Raw genomic sequence first — 22,345 nt, 5'->3', positions numbered from 1 at the left:
AAAACACTCTAGGTTATGTCCTTTGTAAACAACAAATATTTGCAGAGGGAAAAGCGAGCATCGAGAAGAGGAATGCATGCTATGTAAAGTGACATATCTAGTAAGTTTTTCAGACAAACAAAAATTCTCCTTATACATGGTTTTATGAATTAATGTCAACAATTTAAAAACTGTTCTCTTATCGATAGGCAACCAGCGAAGAGTCCCATTCCCCCACGGAAACCCAAACTATCCTTGATGATGCATTTTGCACAAGTTGTAATACACAAATCATAAACTTTGGTAGTCCGTCATATAAGGCATTGAAATAATCCAAATGAGACAAAACCATTGCCTGTATAACCATACAAAAATCTTGCCACTCTGATAATTTTCTCAATGCCTCAAAACTCATAGCTTAAAAAATGCATTCCTTGTCACGCTTTTTGCCTAAGCTAAAAATGTCAACCCCAAATCTAAACACACTCCTAAAATTCTTACTTACGTTAATCATCATTAACCTTTCTCACGATAAATTTAAACAGTATGAACTTCTTAAATGTATTTAGTTACGCTTCAGCAAGCCTTACGGTGTGCCCTGTAACAAACGGACCGCCCGGACAGCTCCATGATTGTTGACTGTGCGATCGTGGTGCTCCTGACGAAGCTTTAATGCAAAACATTGGCTGCTGTTACTTTTATTTGCAAAGAAAAAAGACTTAAAAAATGTTTTTCTTTCTTATATGAAATGCAAATGACGGAGCTGTCCGGGCGATCCATTTGTTGTAGGGCACGCTGTCAGGCTCGCTGATGCGTCACTAAATATATTTAAGAAGCTCATACTGTTTAAATTTCCTCTAAGATAGCATCAGTAACCGGTTCATTTCTGGAGTTTCCTTTGTTGTGGTTTGTGTCATTTTGGGTGGAAATTCCTGGCTCTTGTGTGGGAATACATCATTAACCTTATTTATCATCTGCCTGATCATCTTCAACTTTCATTCCCATCCACAGAATAGCGATCTTATTACGGTTAAGCATCAGTCCATTGCCATCTAGCCAATCCTTTAGCACTAAAACCAGATGTTAAATTCTTTAAATTAAAAAACCTTCACATTCACAGGGAATATAAGATTGCACATCATCTGTGTATATTGTGTAAAATAACTCTAAAATGGACATGAAAATATTGAATAAGACAGCGGAAAGTGTTGAACTTTGTGGTACCCTTAAGGTGATTGAAAACCAAAAGGAGGATTTATTCTGTCACAAAACCTGCTGCATTCTATCTCAAAGAAAAGATGAAAACCATTGTGAAACCAGCCCTCCTATTCCTATCTTCCACAGTCTGTCTACCAATTTGATATAACGAATAGTATCAAATGCAGAAGATATGTCTAGTTGGACAATTCTTCCAGATTTTTGATGATCTAAACTACAATAAATATCATCCAAAAAGGATAACAGTAAGGTCTCTATGTCATGATTCTTTCTAAATTCAAACTGACTTTTATCTTGTAATTGACAAGTATGCCTTCAGTTCTTGAAAAGCTGCACTGGCTTTCTTTTTAATATGGAATAACTGTTAAGATTATGTGCCATGCTTTTAAATCTCTAAGGGGTATGGGTCCCAGGTATCTGAGAGACTGCTAGGTGGCTTATACCCTCTGAGACCACTGAGACTTCTTTGTTAACTCAGCCATCCCTGCTCGCCTGGTCAGGCAGTACAAGGGATCTCTTTTATATTGGCCCAAAATTATGGAAGCAGCTACTCACTGAGGTACGTACTGGCACAGATTATTTAGCCTTTCGGAAGCTAGTCAAAACAAGATTATTAGCTGTTAATTTCTGCTAGATGCTAATTTTAATAATTATTGCTGTTTTTCTTCTTTTTCTTTCCCCCCACAGAACCATGATGGAACAATTTTATTCGCTATTGCTTCAATGCATTATCTTCCTAAATTTTCCTGAAACATGGACTGACAGCAATGTTACCACCCCATCTAGCGCTGAAAATATGAGTAAGAAAATGTCTGATTCTTATTTTGACAAGCAATTCATTTGAGTTACTGAAAATAGGACAGCTGTTCTAGCTAGGAGGCAATTTTCAAAATTGTGGGGGTAGGTGAAAAATCCAGGGAATCTTTCACCCATGGATTGTGCACCAGTGTTCAATGGGGAAAGTAGGTGCATACTTTCCCTTTGAAAACTGCCCCCGGAAAAAGTACCCACAGAAATTTGCATCTACTTTTTCTGGGCACAATTGTTTCGACCAAAATAACGCACATAGGGGTTGATTTTAAAAGGCACGCCCACATGTGTCCATGTGTGCACATGGATGCGGCTGTTTTATAACATGCATGCATCGACGCACGCATGTTATAAAATACAATTTCTGCGTGCACATGTGTGCTGGATTTTAATGTCTGTACGCGCATGTGTGGGTGGGTTTCCTCCTCCGCGGAGTGGGAGGGAACTTCCTTATTCCCTACCTAACTTTCCTCCCATTTCCTCTCTCCACCCTGTCCCCTAAAGCTCCCCTAGCTAAGTAAGAAGTAAGATATGAGCGCCGGCTGCCAGTGCACACTTCCTCGGCCATGCACTTAACCCTCAAATTTTACGAGCATAGGGCTTTTAAAATTCGGACTTATGTGCATTGCTTTGGTCCCCTTGACCTAGTCCTGCATCAGGAACTCCTCCACTATAGTGCAGATAAAAGTGCATGAATTGTGGCACAACCATGCGTTTACTTGTACCCGACTACTGGGTGAGCAATTTTCAGAAATCCCTTTTACACAGTAAGTAGCCATTTAGCTGAGTAAACGTCTTTGAAAATTGCTCTTAGGGAAAGTTATTTTCAAAGCCATCTCCATAGATACCTGTGGAAATGAGGTTCTTGAAGATTGCCTACCCTGTATGTGCATAAACGTATGTGCAAAGTGTCGTTAAGCACGTACATTTGCCCATAGTTGGGGCACGTGTAACTGGGGTTGTGGTTTGGAACTAAACGGATATTTTTTAATTTCCAAAAGTATGTGCATATTTTTAGTCAGAAAAATTACCAGTACAAAAATAGCAGGTGTCAATGTGTGAAAGTAAATTTCCTTAGGTGATTTTCACATGTGTTCACTTTCAAAATTACTGTAGCTCAAAGTCCAAGGGTAAAAAGCACTCAGACTTTGTAGATATGCAGCCAGCCTGAAAATAACTCCCTATTGGGAGGTCATTTTATGTGCACCTGACAAGCTGTTCCATGGTCTGTGGATCTCTTTAGCAATTTTACGCTAAATTTTAGCACCTCTGATTTCTAAATAGTATTTATTCTGCCTCACTGATTTCAAATTGGCATGTACACTCTTGCGAAGACTCAGATTATGCCATTATTCCTCATAAAAAGAAAGTGGAGATTTAATTGTACTATACAATTATTTTAAAGGGCCATACAGGAATCATGAAGATAAATTGTTTTCTCTAAGAGCAACAAAGAGACTATCTGGATTAACATTAGAAGGTCTCTGTACTAAACTGCAAAATATTGAAAAACTCCCAAAAACACTAGCATTTCTGAGTTTGCATGTTTTTGCAAAAGGTTATGTAGCCTTGCCGGATTACAAATAGTAAAATTTTGCATGTAGTTTGCTATACATGATTTTTTTTCAATAACTTTTATTGTATAAAAATGCACGATACAACAAACATTCAGAAACATGGTTCAACATATTGCCATTACATTATGAAACATAAGAACATAAGAAATTGCCATGCTGGGTCAGACCAAGGGTCCATCAAGTCCAGCATCCTGTTTCCAACAGAGGCCAAACCAGGCCACAAGAACCTGGCAATTACCCAAACACTAAGAAGATCCCATGCTACTGATGCAATTAATAGCAGTGGCTATTCCCTAAGTAAACTTGATTAATAGCAGTTAATGGACTTCTCCTCCAAGAACTTATCCAAACCTTTTTTGAACCCAGCTACACTAACTGCACTAACCACATCCTCTGGCAACAAATTCCAGAGCTTTATTGAACATTGAGTGAAAAATAATTTTCTCTGATTAGTCTTAAATGTGCTACTTGCTAACTTCATGGAATGCCCCCTAGTTCTATTATTCAAAAGTGTAAATAACCGATTCACATCTACTCGTTCAAGACCTCTCATGAACTTAAAGACCTCTATCATATCCTTCCTCAGCGTCTCTTCTCCAAGCTGAACAGCCCTAACCTCTTCAGCCTTTCCTCATAGGGGAGCTGTTCCATCCCCTTTATCATTTTGGTTGCCCTTCTCTGTACCTTCTCAATCGCAACTATATCTTTTTTGAGATGCAGCGACCAGAATTGTACACAGTATTCAAGGTGCGATCTCACCATGGAGCGATATAGAGGCATTATGACATTTTACGTTTTATTAACCATTCCCTTCCTAATAATTCCTAACATTCTGTTTGCTTTTTTGACTGCTGCAGCACACTGAGCTGATGATTTTAAAGTATTATCCACTATAATGCCTAGATCTTTTTCCTGGGTGGTAGCTCCTAATATGGAACCTAACATCGTGTAATACAGCAAGGGTTATTTTTCCCTATATGCAACACCTTGCACTTGTCCACATTAAATTTCATCTGCCATTTGGATGCCCAACTTTCCAGTCTTGCAAGGTCCTCCTGTAATGTATCACAGTCTGCTTGTGATTTAACTACTCTGAATAATTTTGTATCAGCCGCAAATTTGATAACCTCACTTGTCATATTCCTTTCCAGATCATTTATATATATATTGAAAAGCACTGGTCCAAGTACAGATCCCTGAGGCACTCTACTGTTTACCCTTTTCCACTGAGAAAATTGACCATTTAATCCTACTCTCTGTTTCCTGTCTTTTAACCAGTTTGTAATCCACGAAAGGACATCGCCTCCTATCCCATGACTTTTTAGTTTTTGTAGAAGCCTCTCATGAGGGACTTTGTCAAACACCTTCTGAAAATCTAAATACACTACATCTACCGGTTCACCTTTATCCACATGTTTATTAACCTCGTCAAAAAAATGAAGCAGATTTGTTAGGCAAGACTTCCCTTGAGTAAATCCATGTTGACTGTGTTCCATTAAACCATGTCTTTCTGTATGCTCTACGATTTTGATCTTGAGAATAGTTTCTACTATTTTTCCCGGCACTGAAGTCAGGCTCACTGGTCTATAGTTACCCGGATCGCCCCTGGAGCCTTTTTTAAATATTGGCATTACATTGGCCACCCTCCAGTCTTCAGGTACAATGGATGATTTTAATGATAGGTTACAAATTTTAACTAATAGATCAGAAATTTCATTTTTGAGTTCCTTCAGTACCCTAGGATGCATACCATCCGGACCAGGTGATTTGCTACTCTTTAGTTTGTCAAGGACGAGCAAGTCAGAGGTGGGATTGAAACCCACGAATCCAGAGCACCCAGCCCAGAGAAAAAGGATTACTTAATTTCAGTGTCTTAAACCACTCAGCCATCATGTAACATCAAACGAAAAATAAGGTTACCAATGATAAGAGGTTGCATCTCGCGTGTCCATGATTTTTAGTTATTAAACGTTAGCAATAAGCCCACCCTTATATCAACTTGTTTAATTATTCATCCAATCTTTCATACCCTGCACCATTCACAACACACCAGTCATCCCTTTTTTCCTTCAACTGTTACGCACACACAGACCCATTCTTTCAGTCCATTGGAAAGAACCAAATAAAAACATTAATTACAAGCAGATAAGGCAATGGTTTCTAATACAAGTATAAGCAACAAAGGGGAAACACCATATTAATGTGTCACATTCCAATCTTTAGTTCAAAATTAATGAGCTGCTGTGATGCTAGATCATGCAGAGCAGCTCATTAATTATGATTTTTTAGCAAATCGGCACACAAACCGTGGGCAGCTTTTTGTAAATAAGGTAACTACATTTCAGTGAGGTGCAGTTATCCTTTTGTTGGACTTTCCCATGCTAAATGTCTCATGAAAGTTTGCTATGGAGTTCCTTTGCATCCGTAGCAAAGTTTAGTAAAAATGGGCCGCTAAGCCACAGAAAATCTGGCAGCTTAGTACATTGGCCCCTAGGTTTTACAGCTCTGGGGGTAGATTTTTTTTTTACATAGAGTTGCTAATCTGTGCAATATTCTTGTAGAGGACATTATCCTGTCTACATCTGTGAATGTTCAAAATATAGAACGTGCAAATCAGTGGCTGTGGAGATCTGGTTAGAATTTTTGCGTGATCAGAGAAATGATATTTTAAGGTCTAAAAGGTTTGTCTTTCCTTGTGAAACAAAATTGGCTTTAACTGTTTCTTACTGGTATTTCCCTAGATCAGTGACTCCCAATTCTTGAGAAGCAGAGTTGATATTAGATATACTGGGGTTCAGGGCAGAAACTAAGAAGTTGGCCTTCCCCCCCCCCCCCTCCTGAATCCCAGTCCTTCTCTCTACTTCCCCCACAAATCTGGATCCTCTCTCCCCTTCCTCTACTCATTCATCCCAGGTTCTCTTCCTCCTCCTCCCCTTCTCTGTCCTCATCATCCACCCAGGTTTTCTCCCTCCTCTTCCTACTTCCTCTTGATTGTGGGCTGAGGGGGCAAGTAAGGAAAAGGCCAGGCATGTATTCATATTTTTTGCTTCCCAAGGCACAACAAAAAGTTTTACCATCTCTCCCTGGCAATCCTCTAATTTTATCTTTGCCAACTTTATTCCCTAATCCTCACTTCCCCCGCCCCCATACTGTGACAATCCTCCAATTGTATTCCCCTCTTTTTCCCAGTGATCCTCCAGGTTAATTTTCCCCTAGTGATTCACTAATTGTACTTCTCTAATATGAATGCCTTTTCCTCCTCAGATCCTCTGATTCTAGATCCTTACCCATCATCTCTCTCCAGTCCTGAGCCTGGTAGACATCTTGTTTGGGGGGGGGGGGAGGGGGAGTGGAAGTAGCAGCAGGTGGCGGCAGTCGGTCATGGAATCAACTCAAGGCCTGTGAGCTGCTGCATGATCAGAGAACCTGCAGCAGCCCTGTCCCCTCCAGTTTACGCTTACTAACAGGCCGATACAGAAAAACGCGCGGGAGAGCTGGTGAGCGCCCGCTGTCCCGGTTCGCACACAGGCCACTCTCCTGGGCGCGCGATTCAGGAGGGTGGCCTATGCAAATTAGGGCCTATGCACTAGCGCGTCCCTAGCACCTCCTTTTTGACAGGAGCGGCAGCTGTCAGTGGGTTTGACAGCCGACACTCAATTTTGCCAGCTTCTGTTCTCAAACCCGCTGACGGCCACGGGTTCGGAAAACGGATGCCGGCATAATTGAGCGTCCGTCTTCCGACCCGTGGGCCGATTTTTTTATTTATTTTTCTTTCATTTTTACTTTTTTTTTTACTTTTGGGGCCTCCGACTTAATATTGCCATGATATTAAGTCAGAGGGTGCACAGAAAAGCAGTTTTTTTCTGCTTTTCTGTGCACTTTCCCGGTGCCAGCAGAAATTTCTGAAAGTAAAATGTGCGGCTTGGCTACACATTTTACTTTCTGTATCGCACGGGAATAACTAATAGCGCTCGCAACATGCATTTGCATGTTGCGAGCGCTATTAGTTTCGGGGGTGGGGGGGGGCGCGGTTGGACGTGCGTTTTCGACGCGCTTGGCCTGTAAGAAAACTCATGAGGGGTGGGGATGGCAGAGCCATTGCAAGGCCTTGATCGCATGCTGGTTCACAAGTCGCATGCTGATTTTATCTCTAACACCTCCCTCAAAGAAGACCGTCCTGGTACAGGTTCTTCCCTTCCACACAGGCCGACTCAATATAAAGTGCGGGAGAGCCGGCGCTCCGTGTTGAGCGCCATTTCTCCCAAAACGCACCCAGGCACCTCTCCTGGGCACGCGATTCTCTATTTAAATGAGGCCGGGCGCTAGTAAGGAGGTGCTGGAGACAATAGTGCGTCCCTAGCACCTCCTTATTAGCAGAAGCGGCGGCTGTCAGCGGGTCCGACAACCAACACTTTATTTTACCGGCGTTGGTTTTCGAACCCGCTGACAGCCATGGGTTCGGAAAACGGATGCTGGCAAAATTGAGCGTCCGTTTTCAAACATATGGACCGGCGAACAGATTTTTATTTATTAATTTTTTTTGAAGTTTTGGAGGTTTTTTTACTTTTGGGACCTCCGACTTAATATCGCTATGATATTAAGTTGGCAGGCGTTAATTTCTGAGAGTAAATTGTGCGGTTTGGCCGCATATTTTACTTTCAGTATCCTGGGTGCCTAACTAATAGGCTCATCAACATGCATTGCATTTGATGAGCGCTATTAGTTTTCGCGAGTTTGGCCGCACGTTTTCAAGACGCTGTTACCCCATATAGTATAAGGGGTAATAGATGCACGTCAAAAACGCACGTCAAAAACATGCGGCCAAACAGGTGCTGAATCGGCCTGTAAATCTGGCTCTGAACTAGGGCTGTGCATCCATGTGCAGGCTAAAAGCAGGCCTACAAGGATCCCTGTGTAATATTGGGAACCTTGACAATTGCCCTTGTTGCCCCCTTCCTCCCCCAGTGCCAGCCTATAGCTCTCAGGATAACCAAAATATGCATATTAACTTGGTTGTTAATGCAATTATATTATTTAGACATCAAGATCTCTTGGGGTTCTTGCGGGCCAGATTTGGAACCACAGTTCTATATAACCACTAAGAGGTCCATATTCAGTGCCAGTCAGATAAGTTTCATCTTATCCGACTCAATGCCAGTTGCTGAATATGAGCCCAGAATCAGTGGTTGCCAGACAACTACTTATCCAGCTAAACTGTTAGCCGGCTAAGTGGTGGGTGGGCTAGGGTGTAACTGGGAGGAGCTGGATAAGATATCCGATATCCAGAGTTAGCCAGATAACTTATCCATCTAAGCCTGATCATCACAGATACCTGTCCTAAAATTAGTTGGATAGACTTATCCGGCTAATTTAGGGTAGTCTGTACATTCAGCAGCACACCTGCACCACTGAATATAGAAGCTAACAGGCCGATACAGAAAAAGTCGCGGGAGAGCGGACGAGCGCACAGGCCACTCTCCTGGGCACGCGATTCAGGAGAGTGGCCTATGCAAATTAGGGCCCGGGGTATAAGGCGGCACTAGGGACACTAGTGCATCCCTAGCGCCTCTTTTTGGACAGGAGCGGCGTCTGTCAGCAGATTTGACAGCCGACGCTCAATTTTGCCGGCGTCAGTTCTCAAACCCGCTGACAGCCTCGGGTTAGGCAAAATTTAGTGTCCGGTTTTCGAGCCGCGGGCCCATTTAAAATTTTTTTTTTTGACTATTTTTAACTTTTGGGACCTCAGACTTAATATCACCATGATATTAAGTTGGAGGTTGCACAGAAAAGCAGATTTTACTGTTTTTCTGTGCACTTTCCCATTGCCGGCAGAAATCAGCGCCTACCTTTGGGTAGGCGCTGATTTCTGAAAGTAAAATGTGCGGCTTGGCTGCACATTTTACTTTCTGTATCGCGCAGGAATGACTAATAGGGCCATCAACATGCATTTGCATGTTGCGGGCGCTATTAGTCTCGGGGGGTTTGGATGCGCGTTTTCGACGCGCTATTACCCCTTACTGAATAAGGGGTAAAGCTGGCGCGTCGTAAACGCACATCCAAATGTGGGTTAACAGTGCGCTCCACTGGAGTGCACTGTACTTTATCGGCCTGTAAGTTAGCTGGATAGGTTTATTGGCTAAACAGCCAGTCAACAAAGCAATTGAATATGTACCTCTAAATAACTGAAAGAGAGGGATCTGTATAGTGTTGAGCAAAGTCTTGTCTTTAGGTCTCCCTGTACTTTAACTTGTAACTGTGTACAAACTGGGCTTACATAGAGTTGTTCTCTGCTTTATGTCTTTTCAGAAATGGCAGCATTGACCTTTAATAAATGCACTATCTATCCAGGTCAGGTGCTACCCATATAGCAGCATGGACATCCACCTAGGAGGTTCATTGTCTTCCTTGTCATTTCTTGACTCCTTTCTAAGCCCACGGAAATGGGCTGTTTGACTAGTACCCACCCTCTACAGATGTAAAAATATGCAAATATGTCAACGGGTGTACTTTTACCTGCATATTTTGTAGGGGTTCCTATAATATCTGGATGACTTTCTTGCAAATGCGAGTGAAAGAATTCATCCTGTGTTTCTGAGTGTGAGGACTGGCCGAGCAAAATCCTCTGGGCTGGAGTACTTAGCACGCTGACTCCAGCCTTTTCTTATACAGTTTTTCTTCATTAAATCAAAACAGCAAACTCAGCTTCACAATTACTGCCTGCCTTCGCAGTCTTCTTTTCACACAACTTCTCAGAGTGCCCCCCATCCCAGCTGGGCTTATATTCTTATTTCCCACTGACTGGTCCCGCCCTCTGAGCTCCTCATGCCCAGCAGGGTTCAGCCCATGGCACATTCTCCCTTTAGAATATTTAAAGTGGACCAGGTGTCTAGTCTGGTCCTGCTCAGGTTTATAGGGGAAAACTAGGGGAACTGTCTCATACTCTGCATCTGAGACTTCTATAACACCATGGGACCCTGTAAGGCCTCCTGATGAGAAGGAGGCTTTACCTGGTGGTGGTTTTTTTTTTTTGTTATTAAAGGTTTTTATTGAAACAACAACAGAATGAAACCTACAGATCGGACCATACAAATAGAAAATGAAGTATACATAAGAAACTGCACAAAGCTGCAATCAGAGCCAGGAACAACTGTAGGTGAAACATCACAGAATAGCAAAACCAAGTTGTTTATGTTTAATGAATATAGCACCCCACGCCCCCACGCTTCACAATGACAAAAGAAATTAGAAAAGCAGAGCATACATGGAGTCACACAAAAGCATAGATATGATCCTATGGGTTTCCCCCCCCGAGAGAGAGAGAAAAAAAATATGAAAAGCGAAGGGCCCCTACCGCTAACATAATATTTAAGGCAAAGCTCCCCCCGGCCCCCCAGAAAGCCATTGTTGGTAAGGGTGCCAAATCGATGTAAAACGGGAGACTGTCTTATTGTTGAATGCTGTAATTTTGGATAATAAATAAATTTTCCGCACTCTGTTGTGAATGTCCTCTATCTTGGGAGTCCTGGTGTCTTTCCATAAACGTGCGATCTCACAGCGGCTGGCAGTAGAGACAAATTGAGATAACATTCCGTCAGTCAAAACATAGAAGAGGGGAGACCATTACGTACATAATTTTGGATGTTTAAAACTATATATTTTGTTTTTCCTGAAAAAAGCATCTGCAAACGTGTGGGCACTTTTCAGGGGGTCAATAATCAAAGCAAAACTACCTGCATTATTTTCCTTTGATAATTGCTGCAAACCTCACAAGTAGTTTGCTAATCTACTTTCCATATTTTTATATTTTATATCTTGCTTGTGCAGTGACAGTTTTGGCAGTGACAGTAGCTTGGATTCTCTTACATTTTTTCAGTTCTGAAGATATTGATGTGATGGGGAGCCTTAGATTTGGAATCCCTGTGTGATTATAATACTGACATTCAGGGTGCTATTTATTCTTGACTGGGTTTAACATTTTATTATTATCATCATTGAGCCTGATTTTCAAAAGCATTTACATGCTTAAAACAGGGTTTTACATGTATAAATGCACATTACCCATATAAGTGGGCTTTTGAAAATTGCTACAATATATGCCATTAAATTGTCAATAGGTTTTACACAAGTTAAGTGCACCTAACAGAGGTAAATGGGTTTTGAAAATTGCTACAATTGTATATTACCTTTACATACATAATTCCTTTGAAAATTCACCTGATTATGTTTTGTACCATTAGGAATTTTTTTTCATGATGTATTTGAAAAATATGGAAGAGAAGAACAAAATTCAACCCAGCTCATTAAGTGAAAAAATTTCTACGTTTTGACTGCAGGAATGTTATCTTGTTAATATCACCATTTAAGTAAAGCCTCAACCTCATCAGGAGGCAGGGCCGGTGCAAGGGTATTAGGCACCCTAGGTGAATTTTCTGCCTTGTGTCCGCCCCCCCCCTGGTCCAGGCCCCAGCTAAGGCCTTGACCTCATTCACTCAGACAGGCCCCCTCTCTTACACACACACGGGCCGATACAGTACAGTGTGCTCCGACGGAGTGCACTGTTAACCCTCGATTGGTCGCGCGTTTTCGACGCGCTAGCGTTGCCCCTTATTCAGTAAGGGGCCAAAAACGCGCATCCAAACCCCCCCCCCGAACCTAATAGAGCCATCAACATGCAGATGCATATTGATGGTCCTATTAGGTATTCCCGCGCGATTCAGAAAGGAAAATGTGCAGCCAAGCCGCACATTTTACTTTCAGAAATTAGAGCCTACCCAAAGGTAGGCGTTAATTTCTTCAGGCATCGGGAAAGTGCACAGAAAAGCAGTAAAAACTGCTTTTCTGTGCACCCTCCGACTTAATATCTTGGCGATATTAAGTCGGAGGTCCCAAAAGTTACCAAAAGTAAAAAAAAAAAAAAAAAAATTTGAAGTTGGCCCACGGCTCACGGGTCAAAAACCGGACGCTCAATTTTGCCGGCGTCCGGTTTCCGAACCCATGGCTGTCAGCGGGCTCGAGAACCAATGCCTGCAAAATTGAGCATCGGCTGTCAAACCCGCTGACAGCCGCCACTCCAATCCAAAAGGAGGCGCTAGGGACGCACTAGTGTCCCTAGCGCCTCCTTTTACCTGTTTTTACCGCTGGGCCTAATTTGCATAGTGAATTGCGCGCACTATCCTTTTCCCTTCTTTTCCTTATGCTCCCTTTTTCACCACCAACCTCTCCCCGATCCCTTCTTCTTTTCCACTATTAATTTATGCATCAGTGTTTTTAATGGTTTATTCTCTGTTTGATTTTTGTAAACCGTTATGATGGCTGAACCGAATGACGGTATATAAAACTGAACAAATAAATAAATAAATACATACTGTATTGGCCCGACACTTAGGTTCTTTGTCTCATTCAAACACCCTTAGACAGGGATCCTCCCTCTCTCCTACCAACACCATTGCTCTCTCGTGCACACACCTTCCCTCTCACTCTTACACCCAGACAAACAAGAGGTGCCACTCATAGGCCGCCGAGACTCTGCTTCTCTCAACCGTGAGCAGGATGGGCGCTGCTTGCGGCCCGTTGAGTGTCTGCTTTTCTCAACTCTGAGTGGGATGGGCTCCACTCGTGACCCCATATGGCTGCTTTTTGCCACCCCCTAATGGCTGGTGCCCCGTTCCAGTGTAGAAATCTAGTTGCTTTGTTTAGAAAAGGTTTGGACAAGTTCCTGGCGGAAAAGTCCATAAACATTATAAAGGTGGAATTGTGGAAAACCACTGCTTATCCCTGGAATAAGCAGCATGGAATCTCTCTACCCCTTGGGATCCTGCCAGGTACTTGTGACCTGGGTTGGCCACTGTTGGAAACAGGATACTGGGCTTGAGGGACCTTTGATCTGATCCAGTATGGCAATCTTATATTGTTGTTTTATCTTCATAGGGCCTGATTTTAAAAAGCATTTACTCCAGTAAAACTGGGGTTTGCTCATGTAAGTGCACTTTCCTCGAGTAAGTGGGCTTTTGAAAATTGTTGTGATAGTATGTTACATGTATGCTCGTAAATCCTTATACAATGGTACATTTATTTTGGCCTGGACTGATTGATAAAATCTTTGAATACTTAAACAGTATCCTCTATCACCCAGGGGAGATGTTTTCATTTTAAAAGTTAGAATTAAAACAGCAAATGAGGATAAAAATTCTCTACTGAGGGAAATTTCAAAAACACAAAATGAAGGTCTTCCCTGTTATAGATTTACTTCTTTAGTGCTTCAGTGTTTTGATCTGGAGGATGATATGAGGATTATTGTAGCATGAGTTGGTTTTCTCTCTTCCTAAATGTTTTTTGAGGCATGTAGCCCCCCTCTCAGATGGGGCACCTAAAATGTGAGAGGTTCCGGCTCCGAGTGCCGGTCGCTTGGGCTAGGATTCAGAAATGAGGAAATGGGTCTAGCAGATGGTGTAGTGGAGCCGGGCCCGGAGGCAGGAGGGGCAGAGACTTGTTCTACACTGAAACGGGGAAACCCATCACTTAGATCTCCCCTCTGCGAACTCCTGTTCTTTACTATCCCAAACTATTTACTCTGGCATCGACCTTTACAAAAAAAATGACATCCATTCCAGTGGATAATACAAACAGCTAAACTTTTATTTCTGGGATTACCAGCTAGCAAATATTTAGAAGATGATAAAGGATGGGAAAAAATGGATTTAATCAGGGTTCATGGGTTTTCCCAGCCAAAATGCAGCTTTATAATCTCAAGTTAACAATTACCAACACTGACTCAGAAAATCAGAGGATTTTTCCTACATCTCCACAATACACTCAAATACTCCTCACGCCTTCTGCTTAAAAACTAAGTTGATCCACATTTCTTTTGTGATTTTCAAATTCTGGAATTTCCATCATCTCGACTCTACCATCAACGTGGGTACATCAACTCCCTCTCAGTACCCACATCAACGCCAGTTACATTATGTACTCACTCTTGGACTACAGGGTACCACCTCTCCTTAGGTCCAGTAACTCCTTAACTCCGTGACTCTTCTGTAGGCAGTGTCCAAGGATTTCTCCCAGCATTTTCGGTACACTCCTCTCACAACGTCCTCTTCTTCTCTGGTCCTCCATGGGCTGTGGGGCCATCCATAAACCTCTATTCCTCCTCTTAGACCCAGGTCAGGTCCCTTGGTTGTTTCCCCTTGGGAAGAACCATAACCTCAGCCTCAGACCTTTCTCCTTCAGAGGGGAAGTCCCTGCAGGGCTCTCTCCACTGGAGGAGTAGTCCCCGGATTTACTAGCCTTCAGGTGGCTGTCTCCAATTTCGTCCCCTCCAAACAAACCTTGAACCCAACATTATGTAGTCCCAAATATTTCCCCTAGAAGATCCTTCTTCCCTTATCTTCTTAAAGGAATATATTTTCATTCTAACCCCAATGGCAACTCCACATTAACAAACATGCAGTGGTTTTATGAGCCATCTAATGGTGGTTCACTGGTACTGCACACATAATAATTTTCTCCAAATAAACCTACAAGAAATCCTGGGGCTCCTGGAATCCAAAAATCTCTTCCCAGGTCACTTTTAATGATGAGGCCTTAATTTAGGGGGCCCATCACAGAGAGTAATGTAAAGCCCCCTGGGGAAATATTATTTGCCAAGTATGAAGGGTCACAAAAGAAGTAATAACATTTGGGAATCTTTACTGTATAGCACTGTCTAGCAATGATTTGGGTTGCAGGTTTGTTTTACCTTAAAATGGAGGAAGAAAATATATTCCAAAGCCTTGTTCAAATACTTCCCCAGATTCAGGGCCCTACAGTCCCTCCCACAAGCCCCACAAACATGTTCAAAAAAGAATATTTTACATAACCAATAAGATTTGAAACATAGGCGAATTGGTTTAAAAGACAAGTAACATATGAGGATTTAAAACAAAATCAATATCAAATGAAAGTCTCATGCACCAGCAAAAAAATAAAAATAATGATGTTTGATATGTGTGAAGTTTATCTCACTGAATGGCTCAGAGATCTGCTGACTGAATGATGTTTGAGGTTGCAGCCTCAACTGTGGGTTGGGTTTTGCAAAAGCCAGAGCAGTTAGAATCACTCAGAAATAACAGCGTCAGTGCTGCAGTTTGCAGAGTGAAATAATGGGGGTTCTACTCTTTTCTTCTCATGTCAGTGAACTCTTATGCTGTGATACATGTGCCATACAATGTATTAGGGATGTGAATCGGGTGATTGATTGTCTTAACGATCGATTTTGGCTGGGGGGGAGGGAAATCTGATCGTCATGGTTTTTGTTTTTTTTAAATCGTAAAAAATCGTAAATCAGGGGAGGGCGGGAAAACCGGCACCCTAAAACCCACCCCTACCCTTTAAAATAAATCCTCCACCCTCCCGAAGCCCCTCAAAATGTTTTAAATTACCTGGGGTCCAGTGGGGGGGTCCCAGCGCGATCTCCCGCTCTCGGGCCACGGCTGCGTTAAAAGAAATGGCGCCGGTGGCCCTTTGCCCTTACCATATGACAGGGCAAAGGTAGCACTGCCGCCATTTTGGTTCCTGTCACCCGACGTCACGAGTGCAGGAGATCGCTCCCGGACCCCCGCTGGACCCCCAGGGACTTTTGGCCAGCTTGGGGGGGCCTCCTGACCCCCACAAGACTTGCCAAAAGTCCAGCGGGGGTCCGGGAGTGACCTCCTGCACGCGGGCCGTATTGCCAATATTCTAAAATGGCGCCGGCGCTACCTTTGCCCTGTCATATGGTAAGGGCAAAGGGCCACCGGCGCCATTTCTTTTAACGCAGCCGTGGCCCGAGAGCGGGAGATCGCACCGGGACACCCCCCCCCACTGGACCCCAGGTAATTTAAAACATTTTGGGGGGTTTCGGGAGGGTGGGGGATTTATTTTAAAGGGTCGGGGTGGGTTTTAGGGTGCCGGTTTTCCCGCCCTCCCCCCACCCCGATTTACGATTTTTTGACGATAAATCAGGGGAATTGTTATTGTATCGCGGCTCTAATGATTTTTGACTATTTAAAATATATCTGACGATTGTTTTAAATCGTCAAAAAATGATTCACATCCCTACAATGTATATTGATTGGGAGACAAGACACTCAGACGGACAGTAGTTTACTACCCCGGTCTCCTGATGTAACTTCAGACAGCCCTTGGAGCAGGGCCAGCTCTAGGGCAAATCACACCCTGGCTGAAAATTGACAATGGTGCAACACGCCTGCATACATTCTTCCGCATCCTTCTCCCTCCCTCCAGGCATTCTTTCCCTCTTCTATCTCTCTCTCTATTCATTCTCTTCCTCTTCTCCCCCTTCCTCCAGGAAATATCTCCTTTCTCCTAGCATTCTGTCTCTTTCCAGTCCTTTTGTCCCCCTCACTTCTCTAGGCAGTCTCTCCTCTTCCCTCCAGGCATTTTCCACTCTTTCTCCCTCCTAGGCACACTCTTCTACTTCTGCCCCTCTTTCTAGGCACTCTCTCCATCCACCCCTATCTCCCCTCTCTCTAAGCACTCTATCCCCATTCTCTTCCTCCGTCTAGATGTTTTCTCCTCTCTCCCTTTGGGTTCACCTCCCTCTAGACATTCTGTCCACCATCTCCATCCCTTCCCTCAATGTATTCTCTCTAACACTGATCTTTTCCATTCATCCCATTTCTCTGCTCCTTTTTCTCACAGCTAGATTTCACCCTGTTCTTCTCCCCTCCAGTTCTCCCCCCTCTCCATCTTTTACCTTCCTTACTGCCTTCCATTGCCATTTCTCACCATTCCCCAGATATCTAGCTCTGTTAAGCTTACCCTACAACTGCTGCCTCCTTTCTGACTCCCTTATCCCTCATTGTCACCAAGTTGACTCTCTCCAACATCCCCCTTCAAGCTCTCCTATCCCTGTTTCTTTACTTTTTTCGCCTTGCCATTTCTCCTCATTTTCTATTATTTTGCCTTCTTTCTCACCTCTTCCCAATCTATTTCTCTATCTCTCACTCCATTGTCCTTCACAGTTCTCATAATCTCCCTTAGGGCCAGCTCTAGGGCAAATGATGTCCTGGGCGAATGTTGTCAGTGGTGCCCTTCCCCTCCTCCATATATTTTCCCCTTCTTCTTCCCTCCATCTATTATATCCTCTCTCTCTCTCAGACAGTCTCTCCCTCTTCTCCTTCTAGATAATCTCTCCTTCTCCCTTTCTCCAGGCACTCTGACACCTTTCCTTCCTCCCTCTCTTCAGGCACCAGACACAAATTTTCTGCCTTCTCCCACATCTCCTCCTTCCAGGCATTCTGTCCCCTTCCCTCCAGGCATTCTCTCAATGTACATAATATACAAATTCTGGAGTCACCTCAGTAAATGTATCATAAGCTCTCTACTACCAGGCACTTTGGAAATAACTCAAAACCCAATAAAACATACATTTCTAACTTACATAGCAAACTTGCCATACCAAAACAGCACTAATTCCCAGAATGCAAACAGCACTGTTTCTACCGCGGCCTTACTGGATCGACCTGATACTTGTTGCAATCCACTCATAATTATGCATACCTCAATCATATTTCCCCTCAATCATCTTTTCTTCATAAGGGAACTGTTCCAATCCCATAACCATTTTTGTTGCCCTTCTCTGTACCTTTTCTAATTCCCCTATATCTTTTTGAGATGGGGTGATCAGAATTATGTGCAGTACTCAAGGTGCGGACACACCAGTGATCTATACAGAAGCATTATAATGCTCTCCATTTTATTCTCTTTTCCTTTCTCAGCAATTCCTAGCATTCTGTTTGCTTTGTTTGGCCACCACCGAACTAAGGATTTCAGTGCACTGTCTGCAATGATTCGTAGAACCTTTTCCCCGCATGGTTACTCCTAATATGGGACCCATCATTACATATTTAAAATTAGGGTTATTTTTCCCCACTGCATCACGTTGCACTTGCCCACATTAAATTTTATCTTCCATTTAAAAGCCCAGTTCTCCAAGCTCCCAAGGTTCTTCTGCAGTTCTTCAGTTTACTTGTGTTTTGACTACCTCATGATCAATATTCAAAGTCAAATGTTATCTGTCTAAATGGCAAGTTTTTGTATATTCAGCCTCTCATCCAGCTAGATTTTAGCCAAATAACTCATTATCCGGCTAAAATCTAGCCAGATAAAAAAGAGGCATTCTGGGGGCATTTTTGGGAGGAGCTACGTTATCAGGCTAATTTAGCTGATTTTTAATTATAACCAGCAAAGTTATCTGGCTTGTCTGGCCGGATAACTTCCAACTTAACCGGATATCTTCAAAAGACTTCTGGTTAAGTGTCTTTTTTTTTTTTTTAATAAAGTAAAGGGCCAGTGACTCAACTTTCTACTTTCCTGTATAAACCTGTATTCACGCCTTGTCAAGTCATGCAACTTCCACCTCCTTATCCTCTTTTAAATGTAAGGGAAGTGTACCAGGTTTGTAGGTGCCCCCATCACCTTTCCTGTATCTCGCATTATTGAAAATGATGTTGCCAGGCCCTTCCCTCCCCCCAGCTAGTCTCAGTATTCAGCACCACATTCCTCCACCCTCCCCACCATCTCCCTGAACCCTAAAAATCCCTGCCAGGAGCGGAATATGAACTTACCCACTCCCACTGGAAGCATAAACTACATACAGTTTACGCTTCCAGCACTAGAAGTAACTACCCTTTCACAGACCTATACTTTTTCTGATTATCTCCACTATCTTGGATATTTCATGTTAGCTTTTATCCTCAAGTATCTTTTCACACTGATGGCACTTAACTGTCCATCTTTATTGATTCCATTAGTGACCTTTCGCTGCCTATTGTGTCTGCTTCCTTTAAATAAGTCAACTCATGACTTTTCCTATATTTTCTTGTGCTGACTGTTTTGGAGTGTATAGAGTCTGTTCTTAAATCAAACTTCAGTATCCCCTATCTTCAGTCTCAGTTTTGACCTCATAAGTGCTGCTTCTGTCCCTAACATTTGCATCATTTTTGACATGATGCAGAACTGTCTTTGAAATCTCATTTCTTTCATATCTAGAACCCTGCCTTTCTTAACTAATGGAATGCCATGTCATTTTCTTTGCTTTTCTGACATCCTTGTTCATTCCTTCATCATCTCTTGTCTTGAATATAACCCTTTTTTAAGGCCTTCCCAAGTCACAAATCTCTCGCCTTCATTATGATCGGAATGCAGTTTGTTTTCTCCTCACTCTCTCTAAAGAATAGAAACCTATGTCTCCCCTCTTCAGGGAGGATCAGTATCTTCCACCCTTTAAATATTCATTTCAAACGTTTACTAATGTAGGGCTGACTCCTGATTCAGGTCCCAGCACTGTATACTGTAGTGTAGGAGGCTTGAACTGGAGTCTTCCATCCAACAGAGGTAATGAGTTAGGTATATCATGGAGGTGACATGCTTGAGCTTGGGGAAGGGAAAGTGACTGCCACAAGTGTAGTGAGCCCAGCTGGCTATACAGTGCAGCTGAGAGAAAAACTCTGATTTCTATCCAACCTTTAAGGCTAGTGATAGTACTTATGTCACTCAATCAAGCCATCTGTGGTGAAGTGTGAATATAAAGAGGAAAAAAGAAGGGAACATGACCGTGCTTTAGTTCAAAATTCTCAGTTAACTCACGTCTGCATCTCTCTCCGACTTTGTCTCTATGCACAGTTCTCCCGGCTCCATTTGCATTCTGTTCTGCCATATGTTTGATCCGTGTTTGGCACAATTGTTAAATTTTTATTTTATATAATGGTGAAAGCTGATGTATCAAGGATACAGTGAATGAATAATCCAAGACATTAAAATGTGAATCTTTCCCTAAGCCTATGATTACTAGCTATACTTTTATTTTCTTTTATCACTCTATCCTCTTGTATTGTCACAATATTTTTCTGTTAGAATTAAACTTGCTATAGTTTTACTTTTTAAGATGACAAAATGTTTTGGACTTAGAATATGATATTTAATTATATCTTGCAAACTACCTGTTCATAGATTCTAATTAGCATGAGTGGAGAGGAGCATCAAAGAAGCGTGTGTGCATTAGATAAAATGTGTCATCTCTTGTAATGCTTTTCCCCAATCATCAGCAAAAGAAATTGCTAATAAAAATGCTTTAAGTTATACTATGGAGTCACAGATTAAGAATCTCACTTTTAAATGTAAAGGGTAGCATATTCAAAATGCATTCAGCACTTGATAGCTTGAAAAGTAGGACTTATCCAGCTATCTAGCGGGCCGCTGAATAACTGGGTATATTTCAGTGGCTGCTAGACAGCCGAATAAGTCACTTATCCGACTACCTCATGGCCGCATAAAAAGTGGGCGGGCATTGGGCAGATAAGTAGCAAAATTCACCACAAAGCTGGTCTAACTTAGCCAGATATAACTTATCCGGCTAAGTAGCAATTTGTGCGTGGATATTCAGCAGCATATCTGGATACGGCTGAATATCAAGCCCAGAATAAGTGATAGTAAAATTACCAGCAAAAGCAGCAACGAGGCTGGTGGAACCTTATAGACTAATAGGGATGTGTGGAAGCAAAATTTTTGTTTTGGTTCATCTATTCATTTTGTACGTTGTCTCCATTTGTTTCATTAGTTTCAAATGAAATTAATTTGTTTCATTTGGTTTTTGGTTTCCCATTAAAGTTAATGGGGGAAGCAATGCAGCCTATTTTGAGCTTCAGAGTTGGGGTCTTTTAATCAATTCTAATGAAACTTGTGGGTAGACAACATCAGAAGGGGGAAGAGAACTCCAACGCATCAAGGCTATATCAACATGGCACTAAAAGTGGCATGAATAACATTAAGGATCCACAATTGGGAGAATGCTACCAGCAGTAGCAAGAGTTCTCCAAGGCACCATAAGAGGAGCAAAGAAAGAACACCCCAAGGCCTCAAAAGAGAGACAGAGCAGCACTAAGAGTTGCTTGAACATCGTATGGCACCATGAAAGGCAAACAAAGGAGCAAAGGTGGCAGAAAAAACCCCAGGCACTGATAAAGGGACAAAGCAGCACAAAGAGTGGATAAGTATTTATCCAGCCAAGTAGCAGTGAACCGCACCAGATAGCAGGATTAGTACTGACTTATCCAGCTATCTGGCAGCTGTTACCCTCTGCCAGTTAAGCCTGGATTTAAGTTTCCAGTTCTAAAAAAGGTGAGTTAGACAGATGCAGTCTTTCTGCATCAGGGGGGTTCTGCTTAATACCTTAATTTGCATGGGATTTCCATGTGAGGGCACTAAGCAGTACTCCTGTTTAGAAACGCACATTTTCTGCATGCAAAACTTCTTGCTGCATTGGCAGTAAGTTTTGTGCACAGAAAATGAGCATTGAAGTGCAGGCAGAAAGGTGCATTCAGCTGAATGCACCTTTCTGCATTGGCCTGCTTGAGAGGTGCAAAGCAGCCACCCACAATGGCAAGAATAGCCCATGAAGAGTCTGGGGTATGACAGCAAAACAGAGTGGTAGCAAGACCCTCAAAGTAAAAAATCTAGGTATGGCAACAAGATTGAGTGACAGAAAGACCCCCAAGGTGTAGCATGAGGGATGCAGCAGCAAGGCAGAGTGACAAGTCCTCCAAGGTGTAAAGTCTGGGGTATGGCAGGTAAGTCTGAGTGGCAGCAAGGCACTCATGGTTGTACATCAAAATCGTGGCAACAAGACCTCCAAGGTACTTTTAATCATCTTGCCATTCACATGTAAATTATGCAAAGCCAAGCAAAAGCAGATCGATTGTCAAAAAGACCAACTTTTCCAT

The 22,345-nt window shown here is 42.6% G+C and overlaps 1 protein-coding gene across 3 annotated transcripts in view; it reads left to right on the top strand.

Moving 5' to 3' along the window:
- The window catches only part of PTPRE (protein tyrosine phosphatase receptor type E), a 557,332-nt gene that overhangs the window by 217,526 nt on the left and 317,461 nt on the right, over window positions 1-22,345 (top strand). For all 3 annotated transcript variants that reach the window (XM_029610013.1, XM_029610014.1, XM_029610012.1), the window contains one exon: window positions 1,885-1,997. In XM_029610013.1, the coding sequence (XP_029465873.1) occupies window positions 1,889-1,997 (109 nt within the window). In that variant the 5' untranslated portion in view covers window positions 1,885-1,888. The remainder of the gene's footprint in view (window positions 1-1,884; window positions 1,998-22,345) is intronic.

The sequence above is a fragment of the Rhinatrema bivittatum genome, chromosome 7 (genome assembly GCF_901001135.1).
Source record: "Rhinatrema bivittatum chromosome 7, aRhiBiv1.1, whole genome shotgun sequence".
Taxonomy (NCBI): Eukaryota; Metazoa; Chordata; class Amphibia; order Gymnophiona; family Rhinatrematidae; genus Rhinatrema; species Rhinatrema bivittatum.
This window is presented reverse-complemented; position numbering and strand designations above follow the sequence as displayed.